Below are 24,658 nucleotides of genomic sequence, written 5' to 3'. Positions count from 1 at the left end.
AGTCTTTTATACAAAGACATGAACTGGTCTATTTGTGAAAGGATAGGAAATTGAAAAAAACAACTAAAATAATTGTAAGAATTAGAGTATAGCGATGCCAAGTCAAGATCAACTAAAGTAATCAAGTAAATAAGAGATAAACCACTATATTATTATGATGTAAACAAATCCTTCCAATTATACAGTATAAGCAATACCTATCAAACAAATGTGTGCGTGTGGAGTTTATTGCTCTGTCAACAGTAGCAATAGCTTCAACAATAGAGCTTGCTACAAATGGGTCTCCATTTCGACTCACATCAGGAACTAAAAAGAAAAAGGAGAAATTAAACATTTTTTCAGAGTTACACAGTTAAGCAAAGTCTAGACATAACATTATTTTAGTATTAAAAGTAAAATTCTATTTACAATTTTCTATAAAATTACTCGTTTGGTGGTAATGTTATAAAACTACAAAACTGTCTAGGAGAAAAATATTACTCTTTCACAATCATAACTTAAAAATATACTTTCAATTTCTTTTTCAGGAAAAAATTCTTCAGCACAATCAAAATGAGTGAGTAAGCTCTCTAGCTACAGAATATGCAATGTGGAGAATTGAGGCTGGAATGCCCTTGAAAAGAATGATTGATCAGGAGTGCTCATTTTAGGTGCAAGTATAAAGCACAACCTTTTGTTGCATGGCAACACTATTATTATTTATTAAATAAATAATATATGTTATTCAATAGTATAATATCCTTGTTTTTCTCCCTTTGTAATTTGCTACTATTATTAAAAAAGAAAAATAATTGCAGTCATTATCCCATCATTCTCTAAACATGATAAGAACTTATAGATTTTATGTCTAGAAAAGCTTTTTGTGTCATGCCACCTCTGAATATTTGATTAAACCCACCAATTCCTTCTCATAAAAATATATTCAAAAAACATAAAATACATTGACCTAGACCAGGGGTAGGCAACCTTGGCTCTTTTATGACTTTGGGAGTTGAAGTCATGAGTCATAAAAGAGCCAAGGTTGTCTGCCCCTGATCTAGATTGAACTATAAAAGAAACTAATTATTCTTAAAAACAATTCTTAAAATTATTCTTAAAATGAACAAAATATAAAAAATAATAAATATGCAATATAGTAATATATGTGGTTTTTTAAAAAAATCATTTAAATCAATAACAAGACAATCTAAATTTCACTTAGTGAAGTAGTGAAAATAAAGCTAGCACATTCTCCCATTCATGTTCATGGATTCCATGAAATCTATCCATGGAGTTTAATAAACCTCTGCTCTAGACAAAAGAAAGTACAAAAAAAGTGAAAAAGATAAAGGAATATCATGAATATGAGAAACCTGTAACCTTTTCTACCAACAAATCTTCTCTTGGTATTTTTGAGTCCATTGGTAACTATAATTTCTCCAAAGCTTTTGAAATAAACTATTACACTGAACATTAAATAATTCTCCATTAAACAATTATTTAAGTATTAGACTATCTGTCCTTGATTTAAACTCACAACCAAAAAACATGTTACTTAGTGCCACTTTATGAGTTTTACTAAATAAAAGTTACTGAAGGAGAGGTGATTATTAAAATCAAATTTAATAATTCCTCCAAAATTCTTATGCATTACACTGAAAACCTTTAATAATTTGATGATTGTGCACAATAATTAATCTGCAGTTGTCTATTCTAATGGTATAAATCTTACCGTTCACAGTTAGTACCATGCTAACTGAGGAATATCCAATTGTATTCCTTGCTACGCATTCATAACGGCCTTGATCTGCTGGCCCAACATCTCGAATAGTAAGAAATCCTTCAGAGCTAACATGGAATTTCCCACTTTCTGTCACCTGAACACCATCCTGTAGCAATCAAAAGGCCAAGATATTCCATAACTTAGGCAGTGTTTTAGAAGAACTAAATTGTTTGAAGGTGTTTGTTTGTTGTGTTTTTTAATTTGGTCAAAGGAAAACATAAATTTAAATTTCCTACCCTGACAGATAAGGAATTCTCGATTCATATGCATAATCTGCATTTTCAAAGCCTAGCCATGTTCTAAAGCAGTGGTTTTTAAACTTGGGGTAATTTGGGTATATCCTGCAGTTAATGGAGCAATCTGAAATTGTTATTTAGGATCCAGTTTGGGACTGTTACTGCTGAGAAGTTTGTGTGTGTGTGGGGGGGGGAAATCTGGGTTTTTTTGAGGAGGGTGTAATTATATTATTCAAGACTGGAAAAGTTGTAATTGGGTTAAACCGTTTAAGAAGCATTATTGTAAAGTCTCCCAGGAAAATAGAAAACACCATTGATGGGACTACCTCTTCTGCAGAACAGAAGAGTGCGATTCCCTCACTTCTTCCTGCACCCCAGAATATGCCCTCCAAATAGGCTCCTTTAGAAGAAAATGTTCTACAGCAGATGCACCATACACAAGAGAATGGTGGAGGTAGGAGAAAAAAGAAAAAGTACCATCATATGAGCAGACCTCTTGGTTTCTACTCAGTGCTTTGGATCCAGATTTAATCATGTGCAGAGGAGACTCATTTAAGTTAGAGGTCAAAGTTAGCTCTAACTAAATCTAATTGCCTTTAGGAGATTTATCCTAGGCAGAACTAAGTCTGGACTCAGTTTTGAGAGTTTATCGAGAGCCTCAAAAGTTGCTGAAAACTTACATTTGACTTGCTGGTTATTAAGTTGTACAGGTCTGGCCTTAGAAAAGTTGATTTAAATTGTTGCCATGGACTAGAAATACAAGTTCACCTCAGCCTTACAGATTTATAATTTGGCTATTTGAGATATAATGTAGGCAGTCTTTGACTTATGGCCACAACTGGAACTTGACTTTCACACTTTGAGCAAAGTGGTTAAGAAACACATGACTGCATTGCTCAATGACCACAATCCCAGCACTCCTCTGTTTCAATTGTTAAGTGATCTCTTGGGTCATTAAGTGGAGAGAGCAAAAGAGCTGTCTGTTGGGAGGAGTCCAATAACCCTTTCACTTTCAATTGTTTCTCCAGCCCACCCAACAAGGATTTACCCCATGCATTTCAGGATTTCAGCTCTGTTCCTGCAGCCCACTGAGGGATTCCCCCCCCCCCAATGCTTGGAGGGGAAATCCTTTGGCAGGCTTCAGGATCAGAACTGGAATCTTTAGAATTTCAGCTGAATGGAGCTGAAATCCTAAAAGTTCCAGTTCGGTTCCTTCAGCCCACCAATTTCAGCTCCCCTTCATGCATAGAGATTAAATCCTTCAGGAGGCTGTGGAAGGAGCTCTGCTCTGCTCCCTCCCCTCTGCTTGCAGCCTTCCCTGTTACCTTCCCTACTGACTTTGGGAAGAAGCAGGCAGAGAGGATTGCAAATGGCAATCATATGACAGTGGGGCTCTCAGCAGCCAGTCATAAATGTGAGCTAGTTGCCAAGCAACCAAAATGTGGTCATGTGACCATGGAGAAAGGGAAATGGCATGTTTTATAATAGCTGGAAGCACCCTTTCCAAGGCTGTCATAATCCAGGATTATCTGTGTATAATTTGCAAGGCATATATGCTTTGTGTAGAAAAAAATGCCTTCAAGCTTTCCATCATAATCGTCATAGAATAAAAACTGTATTTTAGTGATTGTATTTATCTGGACACTTTTTTTCAGCTCTACCTGGGAATACACATAGTGTTTCCTAATACTTGAAATGAATTGTGTATATACCACGTAAACAGGCAGTCCTCAACTTACAACTATTTATTTAGTGACTGTTCAAAGTTACAAGGGCTCTGAAAAGTGACTAATGACTGTTTTTCACACTTATGACAGTGGCAGCATCCCCATGGTTACACGATCAAAATTTGGATGCTTGGCAACGGACTCATATTTAGGATGGTTGCAGTATGTGGGTCCCTTTCGCGAACTTCCTTAGAAGCAAAGCCAATGGGGAAACCAGATTCACTTAAAAATTGTGTTACTAACTTAAAGGCAATGATTCACTTAACATTTGTGAAAAGAAAGGTCGTAAAATGGGGCCAAGCTCACTTAATAACTCTCACTTAGCAAAAGAAATTTTGAGTTCAATGGTGGTCGTAGTTAAGAACTACCTATAATCAGAAGGAATTAGATGATCAGTGTAGCAGTTCAAACTCTTATCAAAGTAGCCTGTCAATTAAAATCTCACTGCCTTTTGAGTAGCCTCTACAACAGATGGTTTCAGACAAAGGAAAGGTAAACACATTACAGAGAGAAGAAGCAAACATATTCTTCTTACAGACTGAACGAAGTTAGGAAAATATGAAACTGGTATGCAGTACCTTATTCCATGTTATTACTGGTTCTGGCTCTCCTTGAGAACTGCATGGAATCTGTACATTTGTACCCACTTCCACTGTCATGTCACTTGGAACATTAGCAAACACAGGAGTTACTAAAATAAAGATTCCCAGAACGAAATATCAAGCAGATAAATTTTTTTAAATAAACAATTTTATTCAAATCATAATCACCTAGTTTTCAATCTAACAAAATCCTACTATTAATATTTAGTGCAGAATAGAATTTATCTAAAATTAAGGATTGAATACATTTCTTTTAGGTCTATTGACCGCATAATAATTATATTTTATAATTATATAAAACATGAATGTAAGCTCATTCCAAAGACTTGATTCAGGATAGAGACTTTATTTAGTTTCTTAGCCATTTTTTTCCAACTCTCCATGCTAACATTCTTTTCCTAGTACAAGGAATAATGCACCATTATGATTTAACAGCTATGAAGTTCCTATTTTTCTCCTATTTTTCCACATATAATCTTCTTTGCTCCACAGCTCTCTATCTACTCAGTAATAGCTGCATTTTGGATTTCAGTTAAGTTTTATTTAAACATGCAATTAGCAAAGTATCATTACTGTATTCAAAAGGAAGCTTGGGGACCTGGCTCAGATCAGAGTGCTAATAAGAAATGTATGGGGTTGAAGTATTAATCCTCTTGTTGCCCCTCCACAACTGTCCTCATCCATTTCAGGGGACCCTCACCTAGAGCATATTTGGTTTTGTCAATTCATTTCAGTAAACAAAATAGGTTTTTTTTTTTTGCAAGAAAACAAACTCCAGTTGTATTGACAAGTTAAGAAAAAGTCATGTGCTAGATCTTTGAACTACCATACAATCAACATAGTTACAATAGGGCAAATATAAGTTAGCCACAGAAAGCAAAGCTTAAAAATACTTTTTTAAATAAAATGACATCACTGCCCTGGCAAGAGAGAACAAACTTTTAAAAACAGTTTAAAATTTAAATATTTAAAAACGTAAAAGAAAAAAGAACTGCATGCAAATTCGCTTATTCAAGTTTACCTCTTGGCTGTACACTCAGATGGACAGCAACTCTTTGAGATCCTACAATGTTGACCGCTTGACATTCATATTGTCCTTGATCATGTAAAGCGACTGCGGAAATTCTCAGAGTTCCAGAAGACAAAACTAAGTGTCTTCTATCTACCGACAACTGACTACCTGAAAGAAGAATTTTTAAAATTAAATCATGAGCTGCACATGCAACAGACAGACAAACCCGGATTTATATTCTTTTGTTTACAACAAAGAAAGAGGAAAAAAGAAAATAATTAAGAGGTGATGGAAAAAAGTTCTATTAAATATTCACAAGACTTTGATTAAGTTTTCTACAAGTATACCGGAGGAAAACACCTTCCCTGTTAACATTCAATTACTTTCTGAGAAAGGTGCCAGCGATGTTATCGCTGGTGAAAGCAACCTGGGATTATGTCCTCTATTCCCATGCCCCAATAAATGATGCATCCAACCCATTCAAATCTGTTCACATGCCAAACCTAATTCCCTCAGTAAAGATCACTGACTAGGCAGAAAGCAAATAATTCCCTAGGTATCTTTAAACAGGAAACTATGGATCTGAGAACAATAAATTAGCTTCTTAATGACCTGCTTCAGAAAAGGATTCTTCTTATTTTCGGACAACTTATTCCACTAATGTTACAGCATAGGGAAGTTTTCTTGGCCAATTTCTTTATTACTTCTAAATACATTTTTAAAAATCAACCTTCACAACTCCTGCTCCAAGACAGAGCAAATAGAGAATCCTGCCTTTCTGTGGAGACTTCTGACTTTGTAAATAGCTACAGTCAGTGGTGAGATTCAGGTATATGAACAACCAATTCTCTATGTGGACGCCACTTCCGGAAATCCATTCTGAGCCTCGGAGGCCTGGGGGGGAGGCCTCCCCAGCTGAAAACGGACACTCCAGAAGTGGCATCCACACACTTCCAGCAGTCTGTTCTGGGCCTTGCGAAAAAGGGCTAGGGCATCAGCTGGTTTGCCAAAGTCAACAAAAAATTAGCTACTGGTTCTGCTGAACCGGTGTGAACTGGCTGAATCCCACCACTGTCTACAAGTCAATTGCAGTGCTCCAAGGACTCAAGGATTTCCACCATATTCTATATGGTGTAAGTAGGAAGCTTGTGATAAATAGGAAGCTCTCTCTATCTCAATTGGAAGAAAGGCCCACAGAGAAAAGCTGCTGTTCATCTCAAGGGCTTATCTTAAAATGTGGCTGGGAGCTGGCAGAACTTCTAAAAATGCAGTATATTTCAAACATCAAAGAAGTTAATAAAGATAAAGACAGTTGGAAAATCGGTAAAACAGCTGAAAACTGACATGGCTGACAAGAAAGAGATTAAGAATTTCTTCTCCCATCCTCTCCAAGTTACCTATAGATCTAAAGCAATTATAAACCCAAGTTTATAAACTCCTCTATTAACTTTTGAATACTTTCTGAAGGTGTTACTGATACTCCCTCTCTCTCAGGCCCACTTATATATACACACACACACATTCTGATATTATTTTCCTACAATATACTTGCACATATCTAATACAGAATGATGGTTATCACATCAACCAGTGATAAATCAATCAAGGCATCTGAGTTGTGGGGAGATGGGTGGGTGTCCTAAAAGTGGCAGAGTAATTCTAATTGGCCCAGAGCTGGAAACTTGAACAATGGTCCTCCGCCAATACAAAGGTTAATAGGCTGGTTAAAAAACAACAAGATATTTAGCTAATAACTGATCATGAGATATAACAACTTTTTAGACATCCGCACCTCAGGTAAGAGATAAATGTTAGCTATACTTCTTGGGGCAGTAAGAACAGCTTTCAAAATTTCATTAGTACTATTTCCATAGTATTGTTTGTGACACAGATTACACCTGGATTCCTTATAAGATCAGAAATAAATGGTGGGCTTAAAATATATATATATATTTTAAGAGACAGGCAAGAACCATCTGCCCCTGAAGAAAAAGACGTATCTAATGGTAAAATATCATTATGCTGCCTCAAAGGCACAATGTGTTTCCTTTTACACTTCAAGGTACTTACAGGTCCTTTGAAATCTAGATTTTCTGTTCATATTTGTACTCTAAATCATGATTTTGGATATTTTATAATTGGGCAGATTTTTCCTACGCAGGATGACAGATTCATACTCTCCTGAGGTGGACCAGAGTATCATCTGCATATGAAAGGATGGGTATCCTCTAGTCTCCCGATTTGTCAGCATAAAAATCAGGCTTGTTGAAAATTGATGCCATCAAGTTAACAATATGGAGGTATGTTGCCAAGAATCCGTGCAAAGTAAGCAATACATATAGTACTTAAAATCTATTTCACGTGCAGCATAATATAGCATGTAAGTGTTAGTAAACTGAGATCCAATGAAAAGCTGCATGTGTTCATTTTTCTTCAGAAATTCTCATGGTGAACCTGAAGACAGGAACAAAATGTGTGATAAAGAGAACATGTGACATAATCTTGGAGAAAAACTATTCATCTCTAAGAGTAAATGTAGTGGGTAGCAGTATCCTCCTGAGAAAAAGATGGGATTCCATAGGCTCTTCAAAGACTTCAAAAGAGATGTGAACCTCTGAACCTCCCTTACTAATCAACCCTTGTTTTCTCTCACTTATTCATTGACAGCAATGGTGAATATTTTGGTTAAATTCAGTCACACCAAAGTAATAGCAATAACAAGAAAATAAATATTTATAACTTTGCTCTATCGGAGAAATCACTTCAACATTTATTTCCATGCTGTAACAAATTACTCTGTAGTTTCAATGAAGGAGAATATTTGTAGCTCAGGATTGAAATGAGGGGGTCCCTTGGTGCTCTCTGAGCTTGCTTGTTTTCTTGCAAAGGTTTCATTATCCTAATTAGGTAACATCATCAGTGCTCATAGTTTTTTGAGCTTTGTACATTGTTTTAATTTAAATTCTGACCTCCTTTAGTCCATGCAATGACTGGTTGTGGATAACCTTGTGCCTCACAAGGGAAATCAACAGTCTGTCCTTCAATCACACTTCTGTCTTGAGGGGTCACAGTAAACTGAGGTACAGCTGTGTAAAAGGGAAACAAATAATGAAAGCAGTTTAGGATACATAGACCACAAACATATTTTATTTTGTATTCTTTGAACTATGGAGTGAGAACCACTTCCATTACAGATCTTTGGTACCTGGCTAAACACATGTAGACTTGGAACCATCCATGATTATCAGACCTCTTGAGACTTTGGATGAAAAATAAATGAAAACAAAAACTCAAAGTAAAGGCATCTTAGCAATGATTTAACCAAATCTTTGGATTCATAACACCTTGCTTTCTTTCCTTTTGTTAAAGTCAAATTATATTATGAAGAAAACAACATAATCACAACTATACAATATATATTTGTAAGGTAACAATAACAATATGTGAAATACCTATCAAACACTCAAAGAAGCATTAGGACAATATCAACGCTGTCAATATGCAATTTTACTTTCCAAATATTAGCCGGTTAATATGAGATTGCATTGAAAATATGTTCTCCATTTGGGGAAAATCCTATTGCATCTTTTCAAAATTTTAAATGATCTACAGGTTGGAATAAATATCAAACCCAAACCACCTTTTAAAGTGCTGCCTACCTTGCACAATAATGAAGGCAGTCGCATGAATGCTATCTAGACTGTTGGTTGCAAAGCAAGTATATTCACCACCCTCTTCCTGCTTCACATTCTGGATGTAAAGTCCTCCTGATGGAGTGATGGTGATCCGTGAATCATTTGGCAGAGGTGTTCTGTCACCTTTTGTCCATGTGATACGTGGTTGGGGATGCCCAGTTGCACTACATTCCAGGGTGACACTTTCTCCAACCAGAACCTCTGTGTTTTGTGGATGAATCACAAAACTTGGCCGAGCTGTTAAAAAGAGAGCATGCCTATAATACTTTTTCATTAATATAGTATTTCTCAAACTTAGGATGGCTGAGGAATTCTGGGAATTGAAGTCCACACACTTCTTAAAGTTCCCAAGGTTAGGAAACACTGCACTAGTACATCAAAAAGAGGAAACGTTTTTAAATAAGAACTGCATTTGCTACAACAATATGGAATGCATATTAAAAATACTTAAAAGTATTCCTGTCTAGCTGACTCAAATCCAGTAAAAGTAATATAACAGTAAAAAAGGGAAAGGGACTTATCTCACAATTAAAGCAAAGATATTTGTTTCTTCTTGTATCTTACATCAAAAAAATTAGCCATGTTTAATTAGTCCTAAGTATTACAGGGATTTTATGATTCATAAGAAAATTATGATAAAAGATTTTTTCGCTACAGTATTTTGAACCATCTGGTAATTTATCTGTAGGTCCATTATACCAATACATATAATGCCAGCATTGTGTAATGGCTAAGGTGCTTAGATAGAAACTGGAAATCTGAGTTCTAATCTTCCCTTTGGCATGAAAATCACCTGGTTGACTTGGGACAGTCATTTTCTCTCAGCATAATCCACCCCCACAGCTGTTATGTGAGAAAAATTATGTACACTGATTTGAGTTGACCAAACTTTTTTTAAAAAAAGGTGAGAGAAAAGTCTAAACAAATGCAATAGTAGCAAATAGCTCTTTTGAAGCTATTTGCACAGAAGCACAGAATTAAAACAAAACAAAACAAAAGGTTGGCATTAGTAAATCTTCCCACCTGGCGAACCAAAGTAGCGCAGAGTTACTTCTTGAGTTTTAACTTCTCCAGCTATATTTTTTGCCATGCACTGATAAATGCCTTGATCTGTCTCCTGAGTATTCTGAATCATTAATGTCCCATCATCAAGCAAATTTAAACGAGAATCTGCTTTCATACTGAGTTCATTGCTATGGAGAAAGAAACGTGAGCGTAGCATTACCACTTTTCAATAACAAATATGTTCAAACCAGGAAAAGAAGGTGAAAAACAGTTTTGTCCAGAAGGCACACACAGATTCATTATCAGAGCCATTATTTGCACAAGCTATTTAAAACAATCTTACTTGTTGCGAAGCCAAATGATTTCTGGTTTGGGATTTCCTTCAGCTCTGCAAGTGAAGTAGACAGTATTCCCTGAAGTTACGTCCACATCCTGAGGCTCTGATGTAATTCTTGGCCTCTCTGGATTATCAACAAAGCATATGAAAAGAAAGCTCTATAAAATTGGAATTTAAAAACAGTTTAGTTCTTAATTTTAAAGCAGGGTATAAATCACTGTTTCTCATTGGTGCATTATATAAACACTGGAACATGCACATTTATACAGTTTCATAGAAATGTGTCCAATTGTCCAATTTCAGATTTTCTGATTTTTTGCAATCTTTGCCAGTGAATATTATTAGAGTTTGTGACCCTAGATGAGTACTTAGCATTATAAGACAAATCATAATTTAATGATTAAAATAATCATAAAGGGGATTACAATATAACTATATATGATTACACTTCCAACTTTTTTTTAAGATCCCATGTCCCTTTGTAACAAAATGCTTATTTTTCAGTGTTATAGGGTGGAAAAAAGAACCACTCAACAATTCTCGAGTTTACATTACACTGTTTTATTTTTAATGATGCCGAGAAGGAGGTTTTGTTCAACACGCAATGGAACACTTTTATAACATAAAAATATTGTTCAGAAGTTAAAGAAGAACAGAAAGAGAAAACGTCATTTTTTTTTACCACCAAACTCCACCATCAACTCCTTAATGCCGAAGTTTGAATTTAAGAGCTTCCAAATTTTTATGACTGCTGAAAACGGCTATCCTAGTTGTAAAGCAGAAATTAAAGTGAAGCTGTTTTGTCAGAAATTAAAATGAAGTTATTGGGTCATAAACAGAGTAAAACACCAAGATCCCTCACCAACTAGCAAACTTCCTCTAGAAAAATTCCATCCAGTCCAGTATAGCCTTTATACTGGTTGTCCTCACTTACCATTCAAAGTTACAACAGTGTAAAAATAAAAAAGCCTTTATGGCTGTTGCAATATCTGCAATTGCATACTTCACAACCAGCTTCCCACAACCAGAGTCAATAGAGAAGTTGGCAGTAAAATTTAATCATGTGATGTCTCACTTAACGACTGTGGGATTTGTTTAACAGTTGAATAGAAAATGATTTTGTAAGCCCACCACAGTCCACTTAGCAACAGAACTGCTGATCCCAAGGAATTACCTTGTCTAAAAGACATTCAGTAGTGTTCTCCCCTCTTGCATCAAAAGACTTAATGAGTTGTTGATTTTTATATTTATTTATTCACACACACACACACAATTATATGTATAATTTGTATTTTACATTTAGACAGGCTCTAAAATGTATAATATCTCTAATAAAATATGGAGAAAGCATATTTATAACTTTAAAGCAATCTCACCACAGTTAAGTTCTTCTGGTGTTATTGTGGCCACAGACCTTCCCTGGATCCTCCTTGGATATTCGCATGTGGCTGCAGCCTGCGCATGTCCAGATTCGGCATATGTTTTCAACAGCTCTGCCAGCCATAATATTTCACAGTCACAGTGAAGTGCGTTGGAATCCAGGCGTCTGGATAAAACAAGAAATTATCACCGTTTCTACTTAACAAGGCTCAGCACTGCATGGGCTTATTCCATGTCTCTTGTTTAGAAAAGTAGGAGATGCAGTCATATTATTAACCACATTACAATACCTCCTAGTCACTGAAGAAGAGAAAAACTTGAAAGCCAGGACATACAAAATATATTTACTTTATTGGGTTTGTATGCTGCCAAATCCCAAAAGACTCACGTCAGCTTGCAAAATAGATGCATGTGAAAACAGAATCCAAATCCCTTGGTTGTGACTTTTTTTCTGAATTAGAATTTGGGATATTAGAAAGCAAACCATGTGCCATATTGAAATATGTGTGTAGGTGGTGAATGCTACTCCAAGGAAAATTTCAGTCACTTTCTAAACTTCAGTAAAAGAGAGAAAGAACCTAGGAAGTGTGCCATCTCTGTTGTGGCATATGCCCCCTGGAATAAGATCCCCCTGGAGATCACCTGGCTCCCAACAGGATGATGTTCCAGAAGGCCTTGAAGAGCTGGCTCTTCTTCAAGGATTTGTGTTAAGATTGTGGATGTACTAGGCATATAGTTTGATGCCAAGTGGCCAGACCTCCCTTTGTTTACTTGTCTTCTTGATATCTGTTTATTGTGGGTTGCCCAAAGTCTGGTCTGGAATCAGGCAGCACCAAAATTGAATTGAATCATACTGAAAAAATAAAATAATCTCATCCCTACCATTTACATTTCATAATCAGAGCTGTGAAAATCCTATTGAGGCTAAAACACTCCAGCCTGCTTCAACCTGAGAGTTTTTAATCACTGTTTCATGATCAGAACAGTTTTCTTGTAAAAATCTAAACAAAACAAATTTGAAATAAAATTGAAATGCTCCGTCCATTTTTGAAACATTTCTAGCAAGTTCAAAATAAGGTTTGAAGAGTGGAAATGTCTTCTTTGCTGGAATATTTTGAAACATATCATCCTAAACAAAAAAGGAGAATGTGCATATATGTTATAAACAAATATTGAAACATGTTTACAGCTAGGATGCTTCTGTTAAATCCAGCTAGTTCAAATACATGTAATTATGAACTCCAGAAGAAGCTGCTTGCTCAGAGGCAACAGACTAAACATGACCAATTCCAAAATTATCAGGAATTTTGACTGAATAATAGGTAAGGAAATCAAAATGAGATATTTCATACAACAAATGTTTAAAATATCAAGTACAAAGTTTAAAGATTTTTTTTTACTCACAGTCGTTTCATGGATTCCAAATTACTAAATGTCCCAGGAATTAAATGAGAGATTCTGTTGTTGTGTAAAAATCTGTTGAAAAAATTGCATTTATTATGAAAAATTCAATCTTCTCCTATAATACTAAAGAAAACCAAAGTCTCTTATTATATAGGATCATATCCATATAAACAAGGAACCTACTTTCCTGCTTAAACTGTTATGCTAATAATAAGAATTCCTGCTAATCTATTATCATATTATATAGATCAGCAGAATGCTATTAATGCAAAATAAAAATGCTGCTTTTATGAATGTTTAGTACTATATTAAATTTTTTACTAAATTCAATGGGCTTTACCACAAATAAATGGTTAGAGAGCTATAACTGAGAAAACAACTTCTTTGATTTACAAAGCTACTGCTTTTATTCATGCTGAACAGTTAATTAGAACTGTAGCATGTTCTGGTTAATTGTAAACGAAATGTACAGGTAGCCCTCAACTTATAATAATTCATTTAGTGACCGTTCAAAGTTACAACAGCACTGCAAAAAATGACTTATGACCGTTTTTCACAACCATTGCAACATCCTCATGGTCACATGATATCCAGCACTGGATATTTTATACTGAGTTTAAGTGAAACTCTGCAGTTACACACCACTACTCCTATATTTAGGTAAATGTTGATCTAGATCCAAATAGAATATGGATTTCTGGGAAAGAACTGGAGGATTGAAGATGGTTCAGCAAAAAGCAGACGACTGCAGCAGAATTAAGAGATGGCGAGTGGACCAGCTCTTTAATAATTCCTCTCAGAACAAAGAGAGGAACTGAGATCACCCACAAGTGCTCCAGAGAGTTGCTCCTCTGGATAAGACCACAAGATAGCAGTCTTTGGCAGTTTAGAGCCCTGGGAGACAATGGAATAGTCATCGGTAAAAATGTGGTCAGCCTATTTGGAAGGATACTAAGTTCACATACCTTCTTTTCTAATTACTTTTGGAAATTGCTTGCTAACAACTTTTGTTAGCAAGCAGGGACCTTTAGATTGATACATTTTACAATAGTGGGTGAGTTTTCTTCAATCCTTACTGAAATAAGTTTTAAATGCAAGTTTAAGGTCTTTAAAAATTCATTTTTTTATAATCAGCAAAAGAGTGATTAAAACTTTGATTTCAGAAAGTTGCAAACAGTCTAAGCATTCTGATAAATTTGAAATGAAATTTTGGAATTAACTATAAAGAAACTTTCCTATGGGAAAATGCTTTTGTTTTTAACTTTTAAATAAGATTTTAAAAGTTGGAGACTAGAGGTAACTAGAGGGAAGTAAAGATTACAATTAAAGAAGAATACTTACTCGACTTACAGAATGAAGTAAAATATTTTAACATTGGACACATTGAAGGATATTGTAGAAGTTAATTTTAATAGCAACTACCGCTATAGACACACTGTATCTGAAAGATGTTATGGAAAAGGAACAAATTCTGTCAGACAAGATTGAAATGGAGTTCAAAGTGGATTTAAAAATGAAAGGCTACAAAAATAACATGGAAAACGATGTTACACTATACCACTGGTTCTCAACCTGTGGGTCGGGACCCCATTTGGGGTCGAACGACCATTTCATGGGGGTTGCCAAACAACGCAGTCCGCCATTTTTTTCCCCTTTTCCTTAGCTGTGCTACTCCCTTTTATTCTATTGGCTTTTGAAAGCCAATAGAATAGACTCTCTTGAATAGAGTCTAATTCTATTGGCTTTCAAAAGCCAATAGGAATTGTCCAGGCTGTCTCTGCCCTACTGAGCCCGCCAAAAATCCCATTCTGCAAACGGTGCTGCACCAGTTGAGTAGTCCTCGACTTACGACCGGTTGAGTAGTCCTTGACTTACGACCGGTTGGGGGTCGCGGCATTAAAAAGGTTGAGAACCATTGCTATAGCATATAATTTGTTTTCAGTTTCAAACAACTGTATATTAATATGTATTTGGGTTTATGCTGACACCAAGAAGGAACTGCACTCTCATTAATATTTTTTTTCCCATTGGGCTGATTTTGGTGTTTTGGTTTTGGATAGAGTAATCTGATCTCGGCTGCAAAAATCCAAACAATCACTAGATGGCAGGAAAGCTTTAGATTTTTCTATAGCTCTTTGCTGCCATTTAGAAGTCACTGGTATTCCATGTTTTGGAGAAGGAATGCAATAGACCTTTGTTGTCTGAAATCACGGTTGGGGGTCGCGGCATTAAAAAGGTTGAGAACCACTGCACTATACATAAAAAAGAAACCGGTTGATGTCTTTATACAAAAGATTTACTGGTGGGGCTATATTAAAACTACAAAATGGACTGATAAAATTGACAAGGGCTTTGAGAGAAGAGATAAAAATAGACAAAAGCAAACGTTAGAACTCTACGTATGGGGTTTAATGATTGCTGGATAGAAGAAAAATGCAAATAATTATGGTTAATAGGTGGTGTTGTTTAATGGATATTTTGACTGATTGGGTGTAATGATTTAGTCTGCAATATCTATGTTATTATTTTTGGGATATAAATAAGAGATTCTTATAATATAACCAGAAGTGAGAACTGCTCTCATGCTTTTGGCCTTCCAGAATGGTATTAAATCTTGGTTTTACTGGGGGGCTGAGGGGCGCTCACTATTGGAGGTATTTGACTGGCTGAGGAGACATCATCCTTGTGCTGTCCATCTCTTAATCCTGTTTTGTTGTACAGGGTAAAATTTTGCATAATCATATTTTAATTAGTTTTCCATTTATCTTTTTATAATCTGTAAGCTGCCTAGAATCACCTTACAAGGAAGATGGGTGGCATAAATATTTAATAAATAATAATAATACTAAAGATTAAGACTGTTAAAAGTAAAAGGAAGGAATATACAGTTGATGTATTTGATCAAAGTTAAAATGGACATCAGGACTGAAATGATGGTGCTGGATTTCTTTATATGTAAGACATGGGATATAGTAATAAGAGATCATTTGCTGTATTTTAACAGAAGGAGATAAGTTACTAAAATTGTTTATATAAAGTCATTTCTTTATATATTTCTTTTCTTTTTCTTTAGCTTATTCTTACTTTTCTTTCTTTTCTATTTCTCTTACTAATTTCTTTCTTTTTCACGCCTTGTATGTTTTCTTTTTATTCATTTACATTTTCAGTTTTTATCGGTTTTTATTTTTCTAATTATAATCTTTAATAAAATTACTATTAAAAATAGATCTGCATAGATCCTACAAGCTTAGATCTAAGCCTAGTTTGAGCAGAAATTTTAATAATGTTTCCAAGTGTTATATGGAAATATTGTTACTTGATAGGTTAAAAAAACCTAATATATGGTTAGAAAAAAATGAAAAAAGAAAAACACTTACAATCTTTCAAGTTTGGGAAGATGGGTGAATGATTCTGGCTCCAAGGTTTCAATCTGGTTAAAGTGCAGATATCTGTTAAAAAGTTAAAGAGAGAAAAATAAGAGGATATAGAAATAACATGATAATAATAAGCAAACTAAAACCTATTTTTAAAAATGTTCAAATAAAGTTAGATCCTAGCCTCAGCTTTTGCCTGAAAATCAAGTGATATAATATAAATATTACCTTATATTTACGTCATTCAGCACAAATTTATAATTAACAATCACCAATGGCTTGAGAATTAAGCATACACACTAAAAATAATGGTAAAGAATAACATATAGGTATATTATCTATATATATTATGTATGAATAATTTTAATGGTTGATATATTCTGCCCACTGAGAGTTCTATCTCCAGCTTATTTATTAAAAAAGAGATAAAGAAGTAAGAAATTTAATCATATGACTGGGATTCCATATCACATTGTTTGCTTAATTATTACTGAATAAACTCCAATTGATTGAGTTAATGTAACAGGCTAAGTCATGAAACCATGGCTTTCAAATCACAACTGGCTGTCTTGCCACAATGTGCTAAGCCAAAAGCAACTAAGGTTTAATAGTGTGAACCAGGTGTACATTTCTTCTCTAATCAGAAAGCTTCAGTTTAGATATGCTTGTAGAATATAAATCCAATTCTTCATTGCATAGAACATGAATTATACATAAGAAAGATTTATATATTCAAAACAACAAAAAGTAATCAAGCATAGGAAAATAATAAGAGCCATGGTGGCACAATGGTTAGAATGCAGTACTGCAAGTTAACTCTGCTCACAGTTAGGAGTTCGATCCTGACTGGCTCAAGGTTGACTCAGCCTTCCATCCTTCTGAGATTGGTAAAATGAGGAGCCAGATTGTTGGGGGGCAATATGCTGACATTGTAAACCACTCAGAGAGGGCTCTAAAGCACTATGAAGCTATGTGTAAGTTCAAGTGCTATTGCTATGCTATTGCTATAATACAGAATATGGAATATAAGCTATGAATTGCAATTCTGTTCAATGGGATGAAAAGCTATGTTCCTATTTTGGTGGCTAATATGACAATATTAGATATTATGCCCAAACAGGATGAGAAAATATGTGGAAAAAGCATGGAAGGGGACCCACCCCCAATGTTTTCAGCTCTGCTTTTCTTGTTCCCAATCTCATGAGGTTGAACACTAATGTCTGAAAGGCAATCTTGGTCACATTTAGCTTAGGTTGCCATAGACATCAGAGGTTCTTAACTAGTAGGAACCAGAATCCCCTTAGGATTCTTCTTGCATTTAAGCAATCACAAATAAAACTCCAAATCTTTCTGCTCACTGCCAGGAAGTCCAAAAGTCTAGAAAAGAAGCTGAAATAAACATACCAAATCCATGGAACACCTGAATATGTAAAACGAGGAACATTGTTTAACCTTCAAAAGTCTACGGCTCTCTTCCTAGTACTGTCACTTAAGTGATATTGGCTGCAAGTCTGATAGATATAGTGGGTTTCTAGTCTCAGAAGAGTGAAAAAGGTGCATCCAAAGTAGAAAAATATAATGAAAATTTGCTAATGGTAAGGAAAGATATGCAAAAGAGTGAACTGACCCACAGCAAATATCTATTTCCAAATCTGTGTGGCTGAAATAAGAATTCAGGGATACTTACAGAACAAAGTATAGAAAGGATGCCTAATTACTTCCATTCAATTTTTACATCTTTATTATCCATTAATCATTTTTCTTGAGGGTTTGCTACTGATGGAGAACTTGCAAGAAAGGTTAGCTTGCAGTTCTTCTCTGCCTGTTGTATCCTGTCTCAACTATTATGAGGGATACATCTCAGTCTACTTCTCTGGAAAAATGAGAAAGTATTTCAGCAGGCTGCAAGCAAAAGCTCCACAACAGAACCACCCTCTATTTTAATAAAAATACGTACACAGTGAAGTAGATGGGGGGGGGGAAATCTTAATAAAGTCCTCCATGTGAAACGCATTTTGTCATCTCTATACTAATTCTATGAAACGGTGCAACCTAGATTCAGATTTACCATGATTTTTTTTACTAGTTTTCTTATTTGAGTTCCATCATAGATACACCTGAAGTATAGAAGATGTAATGGCAAATTGAGGGTTTATTAAACGGACCCTAAGATCAGAAGCCAGAATTTGAGGTACATGTTAGAAACAATCAACTATTTGCACATTTCTGAACTGAGGATGAGATTCAACATATCTTATTAAATTCATGTTACCATATAAAGATGCTATGACAGAGGGGAAGAAAAGTGATATATTTGATTTCTTCATCCATATCTACCTGAAAATTGTAGGAGGGGAGAAATGATGAAGAGGTCAAAATAAGCAGCAACCTTCTGTGGAAAATTTTTTGTATTCATACACTTTAAAAACAAAAGATTCATTTACCTTTCCAATCAACCTCGTTTTTGAGTTTACCTCATTTATTCCACGATTACTAAATGAAAGTGAATAAACTCAGGAAGGAAGTTTTGTAATAACTGAGAACAATGAATATCAAAACATTCCTTGGGCAGTAAATACTCAGCAGAATAAAGTATCAACCAGTCCATGACAGAATTAAGTGTCTGGGATTCTATCACATAGAAAATGAGCCTAATTGGGCTTAGATCAACTTCATGAGAATGTCATTGGGGTTAATCCACTCATGCTTAAAAGTGTATTTGAGGCCAATCCATTAACTATTAACAATATATTTTTATATCAATGAACTATACAAAACTTAGGAAGACTTTAATACTGGAATATTTCTTCAATTTACATTGTGTGATGTATTTGCATGCAGTATTACAAGGAATCATTCTTATTTGGCTCTTTCTAAGAATGCACATGGAAAATAAAATTGCTTGCTTTAACATATGCCAAGTCTTGATTTGTGGCTCCCCAAAAGCCAGGATTTGTCAGCAAAGGATAACCCTATGATTTTAGCTTGCAAAAAGAGTTTAAAAATATGCTAAGGTAGGATAATATGTGAAGCAATAGACGGTTTATTGATCATGCTACTGGATGGGTCCAAGCAAGAGAAAATAGGATGTATGCACCACAACAGACTTCATTAAAATGCACATAAATCCTATATAAACTATGAAAATTATTCAATAGTCAGAAGTGCATGCACTATTTTGACAATGACAGTGATGATAATAATCCTATTTTGTGCCAATGTAGACTCCATATGTTTTAAGAAATAATAGTAATGGAAAAAATATACCCCAAAAATAGTTTGGGATATAATTTCCAAATGAAATATCTGTGATTGTTCCTTGGCTGGTTTAGTAATCAAAAGACGGAAGGTAGAGGGAAAACCTGGGAATGATTCTGTCTGTTCCTGCTTATTTTCAGAGTGATTGGGGTAGAATAGAATGAAATCTGGTCAGTTTTATGATACACAATTTTTGACCATCCATTGCTCTGACTATGTCAAAGTAATCAGAATTAGAAGTCCCAATCAATGTAAATGATATCATTTTAAAATATAGCTATTTTCAGCATGCTCTAAAATTTATTTTTCTAAATAATATAATGACTTGCTCAAAAATGTTATGATGTTCATGATGTCACTGAAGCTTCTACCAGACACCTAGAATCACAGCTTGCTTTTTTCAATAAGAGCCAATAAATATATGATGGTTCGCTTATGTCCATTAATATGGACACTTCAAACGCAAAGTGTTCCTTGAAACAGCAGTTCATTCAAACAAGCATTATCATATGTATTGTATATTACTGAGTAAAACATTTCTATTGGGATGGCACTAAATGACAGAAATCAGCAAAGTGTTATCAGTTCCTTTTACTGAACTCTAAAGAATTATGTGTGCAAACTGCTACTCCTATTACCTGTGACTATCTTGAGATAGGAAGGCAATATTGTTGGCCTGCCTCTTTTCTAAGCTAATTATTTGCAATATTATGACTGAATCTTCAATCAAATTTAAAAATTAGAGGGTATAATTATCTTTTCAACACAAGTTCCTACTCCCTCGATATCCAGAAACAGTTCAACCATTTGAATGACCAATGGAATAAGCCAAATACATAATCTGTAGATAGTGAAATATTTGTCTGGATTTTCCTAATTACTCTATGTAAATTAAAACTATAAATTGTTTGTAGAAACAGGAGCCCTAATTCTTATGAACATTTATGTTTGGTGCTAAAATTATGCTTGCCCTTGGAAACTGCCACATAATTGTCTTAAAGTAAAAATAATATATAAAATAAAATGTAAACACAGAAAGGACATACTTGACAAATACGCTTTCTGCATGCCAGTGATTGCAACCACACTGGACCATAGACCCATTCCGTGCAATCATGCAAGGCATGCAGGGAAGAAATACTGGAAAACGTGCACTTTTTCTCTGAGGCAACCAAACAGATGACAGCACAGTAGAGAAAAGGCACTTACAGTTGTTCTAGAGAGGCAAGTCCTTTAAATGCTTGCCTGTCAATTGACTGGATTTCATTCTTGTACAAATAGCTGAAACAAGAAATAATCAGTAATATTAGTATACACAAACAAGTGTTACATTAATGCGTGAAGGAATTAAGTTGACATGTGAGGACAGTTTTTCAAATACACAATGGAAAGCAGCAAAACAAGACATGTATACACAACAGATCACTTTTTGCTTGAGAGTGTTGGTCAAAAGCTTCAGGGTACAAACAGAAAACTATGCTGGACTTCAAATGTAATCACCAAGTAGCTTTCAATTCTATTTGAGAAGACAACTTCAGAACAGGCCTGGGAATTATCTTGACATAGAACTAAGTTCCATCTGTGTGATTACAAAAGTACATACACAAATTCATTGGACTAAGATAATTTATGTCAATTTCTTGTAATCATGTTTCCAGTACTGTTCAGTATGGAGAATGAACTTTACCTGAACTAATGGATTATTAGTTGTTTCTCTTCAAAACATTAATAATTTGAAAAGTTCAAATAAATACATTATCAGATATCTAGCATAATATTCTATCAAAATAACTAACTTTTAATTTTAAAAGTTAAAGAAATCACAGAACAAAAAATGTAATAGGGGAGAATTTAGGAAGTCAACTAACAAATGGAACTGTACAAGAGTCTGATATTAATAGAGTACAACTTCACCACAGGAGTGCATGCAAACCTCTGACATGATATAAAATATGAAAATACAAATGAAAAATAAATTGATATCACAAGAAGCACAGTGAAAACAGTTAATGGTGGGCACCATCACAACCCTTTTGTATTTATTAACTAGACTGATTGTTCAATTATATCAATAAAAAAATTTACACAGATAAATTAAGAATAATGCTAAATAAATATAGCAGCAAAGTGGTTTCCAGAAATGTCTAGCTTCTTTAAAACATGTTGGTAATTATGTTTGGTTTTTTCATAGAATTGTAAATTTTTCTCTATCCTGCTCTCAGAATATTAAACAACTGGGACAGTATTAAAGTATTTCTATCTCGAAATAATTAATTACATACTGAGGCAGTTCTGCTGTCTGAAGCACTCAATTCCAAGTTTACATAAATACATTTATCTGAAAGATTCATTTCCGTGTTTTATGACTTCTGCAGACTATAGCATTTTCCTAAATATTAGTACTATATTTGGACAATGATAGATAAAATGATGTAATATTAATATTAATTGTATATTTAGAATAAAAATAGCAGTCAATAGGAACGGCTGGAGAGGTAGATGAAATTCTGTTCAGTTTCTGGAAAGTAAAACAGATTAAGCAGAGATTCTTATCATAGTATATGTGTTAATCAGTTGTCTAATATTATCACTATCACACCTAAAGTTTTGTGAATAGCTACTGTCATTATATAACATTATATACTTTATTGATTTCATTTCCCTATAATGTTATTATTCATTAATCTGCAACTTGAAAAACTCTCTTTCTTTCTCAGGTTAACAAATGAAAAATCTGAGGAAATTGGTTATAAGCCAAGAAAGATTAGAAATACATTTTCTGGCATTTAAAATATTTTTGTACATTTTTGTACATTCAGTTCAACCAATTTAAATCAAATCTCCTGCTGGAAACCAAGTTCAGATACACTGTAGAAACAGAAGGATTTTCACATAAGGACTGTTTAGAAACATTAGAATAAAAACATTTGTATTATTGTCATAGAACTGAATTTAAATTTGTGAAAACTAAATTTATTCTAAAGGGAAAATTCTACTGTGTTCAGTTTAAAAAAAGAAAAGAGTATGCCATTTCTTTTAATTACAATAATTAATCTTGTATCTAGCATTTGAATAGTTAAAAATACCTGTGCAATACTTTTAAAGATTGTTGGGAACCATGACTCTAGCTCTCTACAACTTTTTACAGTTTCTTTGTGATGTGACTTTTATATCGCATATCTTGCATCACAGATATGTGAAGACTGCTATCCTATCTCTTACCAATAATATCTTCTATAGACTAGATATACCTAGTTTCTTTACTTGTTCTTCAAACTCATCAGCTTGACAGCCTTCCACTGAATTGATTCTAATTTGCCACTGTACATTTTGGATGGAATAGGGTCTCCTGCTTGAGCCAGTGATTGGATTAGAACAGGGGTCCTCAACCTTGGCAACTTTAAGACTTGTGGACTTCAAAGCTGGCTGAGGAATTCTGGGAGTTGAAGTCCACAAGTCGTAAAGTTGCTACAGTTGAGGATCCCTGGATTAGAAGACTTCCAAGGTTCCTTCTTCTTCTTCTTCTTGTGCCATATCCGTTATCGGACGTTGGCGATCCTGTTGGCGATCCTGTTTTTATCAGCAGCCGCACGAAAAAGTGCTGCTGAGTTTTGTCCAAACCAGTCCCTTAAATTTTGAAGCCACGATGTTATTCTTCTGCCTGGACCACTTTTGCCTTCAATCTTTCCCTGGAGGATTAAATAGAGCATGCCATATTTTTCTGGGTGTCGCATTACATGTCCAAAATGTTCTAATTTTCGTTTTTTAATTTTTGATGATTTCCCTTTGCTAGGGTTCCTTCTAACTTCTGTTATTCTGAAATGTGATGCCCAGAACTGGCTATAATACTCTACAGTAAGTGGAGTTTGAATGAAACAACTACTTCCTATGACTGAGAAGGGGCGTTGTCTTACCTGAATGCCTTTTCTCAGCAGGATGATGTAGAGTCCAAATGGATGGGTTCTATGACGGCCTTCCTGCCTGGCAGACTGGGTAAAAACTTCGGCCACACCCCTTCCTTTGGGCGTGACCCCAGTTTTGACTTAGGCGAGAAACTTTGTTGGAATTAACCTTGCAGCTCTTTATTATATCTTTATTATATCCCTGCCTAGACCTATCCTCTGGGTGGGCTTGGACTCTACATCATCCTGCTGAGAAAAGGCGTTCAGGTAAGACAACGCCCCTTCTCCAGCAGGATGACTGTAGAGTCCAAATGGATGGGACATACCAAAGCCCTCATGTCCCCCTGGGAGGGAATGTCTAGGCTACCGAACTCTGAGCAGATACGACCTGTTGAAGAACTCTTCTGCCAAAAGCCGCGTCTGCTGCTGCTAGGGAGTCTAAACGGTAATGTCGAATGAAAACCGAAGGTGAGGACCAGGTTGCGGCCCTGCAAATCTCTTCCACCGGAGCTTGCGTTAGCCACGCCGCAGATGTGGCTGCGCTCCGAGTTGAGTGGGCAGTCACCTGAGTGGGTGCTGGCAAATCCTGTGAGACGTAGGTCTGCGCTATGCAGGCTCTGATCCACCTGCCTATGGTGGAAGAAGATACCTTCTTTCCCATAGTTGATGGTTGAAAGGACACAAATAATGCTTCAGTCTTTCGGAAAGCCGAGGTGCGTTTCACGTAGAAACACAGTGCTCTCCGTACGTCTAGCTTGTGCCATCTGTGTTCTAGCCTATGTTTGGGTCTTGGACAGAAATCAGGAAGCGTAAGTTCCTGAGATCTGTGAAAGATGCTATTTACCTTCGGGATGAAGGTCGGGTCTGGTCTAAGAACGACCCTGTCTTTGAAAAAGGTACACAGATCCTTCCTTACTGACAGTGCTGCTAGTTCTGAGATTCTCCTTGCTGAAGTAATTGCCAC

The 24,658-nt window shown here is 35.3% G+C and overlaps 1 protein-coding gene across 5 annotated transcripts in view; it reads right to left on the bottom strand.

Annotated features, from left to right (window-relative positions):
• PXDN (peroxidasin) overlaps window positions 1-24,658 on the bottom strand; it is a 95,975-nt gene that overhangs the window by 27,976 nt on the left and 43,341 nt on the right. For 4 of the 5 annotated variants that reach the window (XR_005557265.1, XM_039348069.1, XM_039348066.1 and 1 more), the window contains exons 4-15: window positions 21,002-21,073; window positions 16,538-16,609; window positions 13,161-13,232; window positions 11,753-11,922; window positions 10,383-10,500; window positions 10,058-10,227; window positions 8,999-9,271; window positions 8,309-8,425; window positions 5,349-5,507; window positions 4,304-4,416; window positions 1,712-1,868; window positions 198-306 (exon numbers count right to left, since the gene is read on the bottom strand). Coding sequence is in view for 4 of the 5 variants with exons in the window: in XM_039348069.1 (XP_039204003.1) it covers window positions 198-306; window positions 1,712-1,868; window positions 4,304-4,416; window positions 5,349-5,507; window positions 8,309-8,425; window positions 8,999-9,271; window positions 10,058-10,227; window positions 10,383-10,500; window positions 11,753-11,922; window positions 13,161-13,232; window positions 16,538-16,609; window positions 21,002-21,073 (1,602 nt within the window). In the remaining variant the exon portion in view is untranslated. The remainder of the gene's footprint in view (window positions 1-197; window positions 307-1,711; window positions 1,869-4,303; window positions 4,417-5,348; window positions 5,508-8,308; window positions 8,426-8,998; window positions 9,272-10,057; window positions 10,228-10,382; window positions 10,501-11,752; window positions 11,923-13,160; window positions 13,233-16,537; window positions 16,610-21,001; window positions 21,074-24,658) is intronic. The other variant, XM_039348067.1, reaches the window with a different exon arrangement.

Source organism: Crotalus tigris, unplaced genomic scaffold (assembly GCF_016545835.1).
Source record: "Crotalus tigris isolate CLP2741 ecotype Arizona unplaced genomic scaffold, ASM1654583v1 scf7180000018117.651136, whole genome shotgun sequence".
In the NCBI taxonomy this organism is placed as follows: domain Eukaryota; kingdom Metazoa; phylum Chordata; class Lepidosauria; order Squamata; family Viperidae; genus Crotalus; species Crotalus tigris.
Note: the sequence above shows the minus strand (reverse complement) of the source record. Positions and strands in the feature narration are given on the sequence as shown.